Source organism: Fistularia commersonii, chromosome 25 (assembly GCF_037954325.1).
Source record: "Fistularia commersonii isolate RoL2024-O1a breed Wild chromosome 25, RoL_Fcom_v1.0, whole genome shotgun sequence".
NCBI classification, from domain to species: Eukaryota; Metazoa; Chordata; class Actinopteri; order Syngnathiformes; family Fistulariidae; genus Fistularia; species Fistularia commersonii.
The window spans coordinates 14,747,501-14,755,000 of record NC_141308.1 but is presented as its reverse complement, the minus strand read 5'-3'; the positions used below and the strand labels follow the sequence as shown (position 1 = coordinate 14,755,000).

Below are 7,500 nucleotides of genomic sequence, written 5' to 3'. Positions count from 1 at the left end.
CAGAGCCCACACAGTGATGGCAGCACCTGGGACAGGAAGTTCTGCGTGTTGACAGATAGTCAGCTGATCCTGATCACCAGGGAGGAGGTCAGAGTCGCCGCCTCTTCTGCCACCTGGTCACCTGACCCAGTCCTAACCCTCCTCTGCCACTTGGTCACCTGACCCAGTCCTAACCCTCTTCTGCCACCGGGTCACCTGACCCAGTCCTAACCCTCTTCTGGCACGGGGGTCACCTGACCCAGTCCTAACCCTCCTCTGCCACCTGGTCACCTGACCCAGTCCTAACCCTCTTCTGCCACGGGGGTCACCTGACCCAGTCCTAACCCTCCTCTGCCACCTGGTCACCTGACCCAGTCCTAACCCTCCTCTGCCACCTGGTCACCTGACCCAGTCCTAACCCTCTTCTGCCACGGGGGTCACCTGACCCAGTCCTAACCCTCTTCTGCCACGGGGGTCACCTGACCCAGTCCTAACCCTCCTCTACCACTGCAGTCCTAACCCTCCTCTGCCACCGGGTCAGGTGACCCAGTCCTAACCCTCCTCTGCCACCTGGTCACCTGACCCAGTCCTAACCCTCCTCTGCCACCGGGTCAGGTGACCCAGTCCTAACCCTCCTCTGCCACCGGGTCACCTGACCCAGTCCTAACCCTCCTCTGCCACCTGGTCACCTGACCCAGTCCTAACCCTCCTCTGCCACCTGGTCACCTGACCCAGTCCTAACCCTCCTCTGCCACCTGGTCACCTGACCCAGTCCTAACCCTCCTCTGCCACCTGGTCACCTGACCCAGTCCTAACCCTCTTCTGCCACCGAGTCACCTGACCCAGTCCTAACCCTCTTCTGGCACGGGGGTCACCTGACCCAGTCCTAACCCTCTTCTGCCACGGGGGTCACCTGACCCAGTCCTAACCCTCTTCTGCCACTGCAGTCCTAACCCTCCTCTGCCACCGGGTCAGGTGACCCGGCCCTAACCCCCCCTCTGCCCCCCCAGCCTGCAGCCGAAGCCCCCGAGAGCCCGTCGGACTCGGCCAGGAGGCGGAGCCTCCGCAGGACGGTCAGCGTCCCCTCGGAGGGCCAGTTCCCGGACTTCCAGGCAGAGGGCGGCGCACTCGGTGAGCAACCGGGGCTTTTATTGTGGGAGGTCACCTGCCGAGGTGATGGTTTGTGCAGTGGAGGTTTCCGCGGTGATAGTCCCACTTCACCAGACCAGAGAGGCGTTCAGGTTCTGAATCAGAAGCTCTGGATGCCACTTTCACCGAGCGGACCCTTTCATGGCTTCGCGGCATCCAGGTGAGTCTGCTGAGCGAGGGGTCAGAGGTCGTCCCGGTTATAATCCCCGCTCAGGTGTGAGCGCCAAACAGCGTCTACCACAGTCGGGATTAGAACCATCAACCCGAAGGAGGAGTCAGATCTTGGATGGCTCCTGGGCCATCAGGTCGACCGACGTGAAGAGTTCCAATGCCGTGATGAAGATGAGGCGATCGATAAATCTGCGGACGGCTGGAACCCTGCCGGGATTACAAGGTTTTAAGGGATTAGGCCGGATTAATCCCGGTGATGGTGGAGCTCTGCGTTTAAGAGCTCGTGAATTCTCTGCTCAGCCATCACACTTCCTGGATTGTAATCCGCGGCCGCTCATTGATCCCCGATGATTGACAGATGAGCGCGCATCGATGGAGAACCTCAGCCGGGCTCTGGGTCAGCGCACGTCGGCCCCGCGGCTCCGGAAGGGACGAGCAGGTTTGACTCCCGACCGGAGCCCGGGCGGATCGGCGGCATTCCTGGCCGCCGTCGGCGCCGCGCGGTGCAACCGCACTTCCGGTGGCCGCACCTTCAAAACAAGACGGTTCGCCCGAGGACTTCGGAGAAGCTCAAATCTTTTCCAGCTCAGGACCTCCGAGACGCGTCGGGCTCCAGGGAGTCGAAGCCCGTCCAGGGAGTCCGGACTCGTTACGCGTCCGTTCGCACGGACTTCGCTGTAAAAACAAAGTTGGTCCGGCGGACTTTTAGTTTGAAGGGACCGGAAGTGTGTATCGGTGATTGTGGTCGCGCTTGACTTTCTTCCGAGGACACGAGTTCACCTGCGGTGCCGATGGACTTTCCGGGTGAGTTTCACTTTGCGGATCCGAGCGGTTCCCGGGACCGAGCATCCCCGCCGCCGGGGCCCGTCCGCGGGCAGACTCCCCGCCGCCGGTGCTCCCCTCGCCCCCTCCCCGGCCGCAGGTGTCCGCTCCGCCGCCGTTCGTCCCGCAGACCCGGGGATGAGTCCCGACTCGACGGTTCGGTCCGGTGGATCCGATCGATCGGGGTCGGAAGCGACGTCGGCGACGCAGACGGGCGCCGCTCGTGTTATCAGGAGATGGAATCGATCAAATTGATTGTAGCGTATCGGAGACGATGTCCTGTCTGTTTTGTGATCGAATTCGATTCCCGATCACTTGGCGGAAGTCAAGCATTCGGCCAGTATCGATCAGGCCGTCTGCGTTTGCGGAGCCGGTGAAGGTCTGATGGTGATGAACTCTTGACCTGTGAACCCCGGGCCCCCCCCCCCCCCTCCCCGTCCAAAGTCAAACTCCCGTGTGTTCTCGGGTTCCGGATGAACGTCATACAAAACATTCCCCGAATGTCTGGGATGAAACCAGTTCTGAGGCTCCGCCTCCTCACGCCTCGCCACATTCTTCCATGTGGGCCGAGAGGCCGAGAGCCTGGCGCGGGAGGTCCAGCATTCCCGGCGTGCCCGACGTCCCCCGGGGTCAGAGGTCAGCTCTCTGGTCGCGGGCCAGAGCTCACTCTGAGTTCGGCCCGGTCCCGAGGAAGACTCGGTTTTGGACCGGGCGCGGTCCCTGTTCGACCCCGGTCCAAGGTTAGTACCGGTTTCCGTTCGCGCCGGGACTTTGGACGGACCGATCCCGGATCGGACGAGGTCCCGGACCGGGTTCCCTCGGGAAACCCGGGCGTCCGGGAGTGTTCCTCCTTCTCCGGTCCTCGTCAGACCCAGGCGGAGATGATCTCCATCTCTGATTCTGATGAAGACAAGAAGATGTTTTATTGAGTCGCAGCCCCAGGAGTTCTGGCCCACATCACACTTAGTCATTTTCCTGGGGGGGGTGAAGGAGAGCGAGGAGAGGGAGGGAGGAGAGTGAAGGAGAGCGAGGAGAGGGAGGAGAGTGAAGGAGAGTGAGAGGAGAGGAGCGAGAGAGAGAGGAGAGTGAAGGAGAGCGAGAGAGGGAGGAGAGGGAGGGAGGAGAGTGAAGGAGAGGGAGGAGAGTGAAGAGGAGAGGGAGGGAGGAGAGTGAAGGAGAGCGAGAGAGGGAGGAGAGGGAGGGAGGAGAGGGAGGAGAGGGAGGAGTGAAGAGGAGAGGGAGGGAGAGTGAGGAGGGAGGAGAGTGAAGAGGAGAGGGAGGGAAAGCTGCAGCTGCAGAGGAGCGTCTGCACAGGAGGAGGAAGAGGAAGGATTGATTGAATAAATGCGGTAAAACATCAGAGAGGCCGAGGAGGACGTTAGGAGGACGTTAGGAGGACGTCAGGAGGATGAACAAGGATGAAGAAGGATGAAGGAGGACGGGAAGCGGGTTTGCGGGACAGAGACGGGCGTCTGCAGTTTGACCTGATTGGCTGTGGTCTTCTCAGATGATGGGGAACAGCTGCGATCCAGGTACCTCCGCTCTCCTGTTCAGGTCACGTGACCCCGAGGGCGATCGGCCGCCGAGATGTTTAGACCGACGGGAAGGAGACGAAAGTCCGCTTGTCTCGGTGTCAATATCGATGATCGATTCCTCCGAGCTGAAGGCGTCGGGTCTTTCACTGACCGTCTAGAGAACATGGAGTATCCTCCTGTCCTCCATGGACATCGGACCGAGCCATAGACAGCTATCGACGCCGGACGGACCTTCAGGCCCGGAGGTCTTCGGCCGGTGGCGGGGGTCAGGTGTCGCTCGGGCGACGGATCTTCTCAGGAGGATCTGCGGAGCCTCTGACCGGATTTCCAAGGTCCCTCTTGTTCTCTGGTGTCAAGGGACCAACCGTCGGATGTTCTGACACCTTTGGGCTCTCTGGATTTGCAGGATCTCCTACACGGAGAAGCTCTGCCCCCGGCACTGCCAGCGTAGAGAACCCTGGTATTTGTCGGTTCCTGCCGGAGGAACCGGCCGTGTGGTCTTGCGCGCTATCGGGCAGAACCTGAAGGTGTCGGCCGGTGGAGCCCAAGGACTGGATTCTCCCTCTAGCGACTCCCGTGTCTCGGTTTGACTGAAAGGGGCGTTCAGAAGACGACGATGTAGACCGTGTCCATCTGTGTTCTTCCAGAAACGTCATCGGATCGGTCTCCGAGGAGGAGGAGTATCTCTGGTGTCGGAGCTGCCGAGAAGAACGTGGACAGTCCCAGCTCCTCGCCCTTCAAAGTGCCGGTGAGTGAAGATCTTTGATCGTCCTTTGGTGTGAGGAACCCTGAGCTCAGCTCTTTGGCAGGTGGCGTTCCAGCTTCCTCCAGAGTTTCAGAGGATCAGGTAAAAGAGCTCACGATCACTAGCTTAGCAGATCAGGCAGGAAGAGGTCATAGTGGAGAAAGGCTGGAGGCCTTCTGACACCTGGGAAGAAATCGACTAGGTTCTTCAGGGTGGGTCTGGGGTGAAATGTTCTCCGGGAGCTCCGCTTTGGGCTGAAGAAGAAAGAGGTCCGTCTCAGGTGGCTGCTTCTCCACCAGCCCAAGTCCACGGAGTCCAGGACTCCTTGATGGAGCGCCGACCGGGGGCTCAGGGCGTCCACACCTGAGAGGGACCCTGGAGATGAGTTTGAGGGTCCGCTCCGGTAGCTCCACTGCTCAGGGCGTGTAGAAGAGCCCGGGTTCTTCAGGGTCTGTGCAGGCCCCCCAGCCGCAGATCGAGGATTTGAGTGTATGCTAACTGTGGGTTCTCCAGTAGAACATCGTCTAAAGGTTCTCCTGTCTTTGTCTCAGGGCTTTTTCAGCAAACGCCTAAAAGGCTCCATCAAGAGAACCAAGAGTCAGACCAAGCTGGACAGGAACACCAGCTTTAGGCTGCCGCTGCTGCGGGCCAGTGACGCCGACAGGTGAGGAGCACGGTTCCTCTGCAGGAGCCGGGCGGAACTGGTAGAACCTCCTGGACCAGCTTCTCCCACACCTCAGTCCTGGTTCTCCAGCTCCGCCTGGACCGCATGCCCCTGAGAAGTCCTGCAATGCAGAAGACAATCGGGAAGTAAAGGTTATGTCCTCCGTCCGTCCGTCCAGGAAGGAGAACAACATCTGAAGAACACGCACGCACGCACCCACGCACCCACGCACGCACGCACGCACGCACGCACGCATGCACGCATGCACACACACACACACACACACACACGCACGCACAACTGGATCAAAGTATCTCTACCCAATGTTGGATTGAGTTGATTCTGTAACGGGAAGTTGATCAGTCACCTTCAAACACAGATTCATCTGACGCCCGTTCAGCACACTGTGACTTTGAAGGTGTGTGTGTGTGTGTGTGTGTGTGTGCGCGCGTGCGCGTGTGTGCATGTCAGTAAGTGCTTCCTCTGACTAGATCATCTTTCCTTCCTGTCTGAATCTGATCTGGTCACATGACCTCCTTGCAGCATCTCCTCCACGAGCCATCTGAGTCTGAGCCCTGAGTGTGTGTGTGTGTGTGTGTGTGTGTGTGTGTGTGTGTGTGTGTGTGTGTGTGTGAGTGTGTGAGTGTGTGTATGTGTGTGTGTGTGTGAGTGTGTGTATGTGTGTGTGTGTGTGTGTGTGTGTGAGTGTGTGTGTGTGTGTGTGTGTGTGAAAGAGAGAGAGAGCACAGAAAAGCGGATGCCATTGGCCAATGTTGCATCTGTTGAGTAATCAGTTTTCAATGACAAAGTAATAGATTACTTTTTGTGACTAGGATGAAGATGGTGATGTAACAGCTGTGAGCTGAGCTCCACTGACATCATCAAATTGAACTGTTTACGTCATTGATCTAGCACAGCTGGAGGATTAGGCGCGCGCACACACACACACACACACACACACACACACACACACAGTCCTGCCTCCATCATGAAAACACTGCCGTTCATCCAGGTCTTTTCTTTTGAAGATCTGTTTCCTGTCTGCTCTCCAAAGCCTCCTTGCTGCTGATGGTGACTCTCAGGAGGTCTTTTGGACACCTGTCCTCTGGGTGGAGCTGGTTGCTATGGAGACCCCCCCCCCCCCCATGACGCTATCGCCGTGTGTTTCAGATCGAGGGCGGGGCTTCCCCGGGTGTCGGAGGCCACGTCCCACGAGTCCCTGCTGAGTCCCTGCAGCAACGTGGAGACCCTGGACCTTCACATGGAGGACCAGGTGGTGGTGAAGCCCCTGCACAGCAGCATCCTGGGACAGGACTTCTGCTTCGAGGTCTGTCGCTCCGACGGTTCACGCACATGACCTTCACCCTGTGGGATGGGAAAGATGGTCAGATGGTCTCAGAAACGTCCCTCAGCATTCAGAGAAGACGGCTCAGGTGTCATGAAGATTGTCTTCCCCTGGATGCTCTTTCCACCTGCTGCTGTGAGACTGAGGACAGTGAGGAGGGTCCTCGTGCTCACATGAGGAGATGTGCTAGTGCAGAGTGGTCGTGAAGGTCAGGTTGAATAATAGCTTCGTGTAATGAGTCTGAAGGTTCTCAGTTGTCCGGGTCAACGTCTTTCATTGCGTCAAGTCCGGTTGCCATGACAACCCCGCCCCGAGTTTGTCTGCGACGAGCTGCAGGAAATGCCTCTTCTCAGCCGGAGACCTTCATAATGAATGACACTCCAGGTCTTCTAGTAGTGCAGAAGCATCAGATGGAACATCTGGATTCTTCTAGAAACACGAGAGTCCTTCTGACCGGAGGTCTCTGTCCTGTGACCAGGTGACCTACTCAGGAGGAAGCAAGTGCTTCAGCTGCAGCTCGGCATCAGAGCGAGACAAGTGGATGGAGAACCTGAGGAGGACGGTGCAGCCCAACAAGGTGAGCCACCAGCCCGCGCGCACACACACACACACACACACATGTGCACACCTAGCAGGTGTGTGAGGCGCTTTGAGTCATGTTTCCGTCTGGTTGCCAGGACAACTGCCGGCGGGCGGAGAACGTGCTGCGTCTGTGGATCATCGAGGCCAAAGACCTGCCCCCCAAGAAGAAGTACTTCTGCGAGCTGTGTCTGGACGACGTCCTGTCGGCCCGGACCACCAGCAAGGCCCGGCAGGACGGGCTCTTCTGGGGGGAGCACTTCCTGTTCCCGGGGGTCCCGGCCCTGCGCAGTGTCACCGTGCACGTGTACCGCGACGCCGACAAGAAGAAGAAGAAGGACAAGAACAACTACGTGGGCCTGGTCAACATCCCCGTGGCCGGCCTCACGGGACGCCACTTCGTGGAGCGCTGGTACCCCGTCAGCACGCCGGCCGCCGCCAAGGCCCGTCCGGGGGGGCCGTCCCTGCGCATCAAGGCCCGCTTCCAGACGGTGGCCGTGCTGCCTCTGGA

General features: G+C 59.0%; 1 protein-coding gene across 3 annotated transcripts in view; it reads left to right on the top strand.

Moving 5' to 3' along the window:
- The window catches only part of rasal2 (RAS protein activator like 2), a 22,346-nt gene that overhangs the window by 5,279 nt on the left and 9,567 nt on the right, over nucleotides 1–7,500 (top strand). For all 3 annotated transcript variants that reach the window (XM_086173013.1, XM_086173014.1, XM_086173015.1), the window contains exons 2-8: nucleotides 1–87; nucleotides 990–1,110; nucleotides 4,304–4,404; nucleotides 4,953–5,065; nucleotides 6,236–6,392; nucleotides 6,889–6,987; nucleotides 7,088–7,500. The exon at nucleotides 1–87 is cut by the window's left edge and continues 38 nt beyond it; the exon at nucleotides 7,088–7,500 is cut by the window's right edge and continues 142 nt beyond it. In XM_086173013.1, coding sequence (XP_086029139.1) covers nucleotides 1–87; nucleotides 990–1,110; nucleotides 4,304–4,404; nucleotides 4,953–5,065; nucleotides 6,236–6,392; nucleotides 6,889–6,987; nucleotides 7,088–7,500 — 1,091 coding nt within the window. The remainder of the gene's footprint in view (nucleotides 88–989; nucleotides 1,111–4,303; nucleotides 4,405–4,952; nucleotides 5,066–6,235; nucleotides 6,393–6,888; nucleotides 6,988–7,087) is intronic.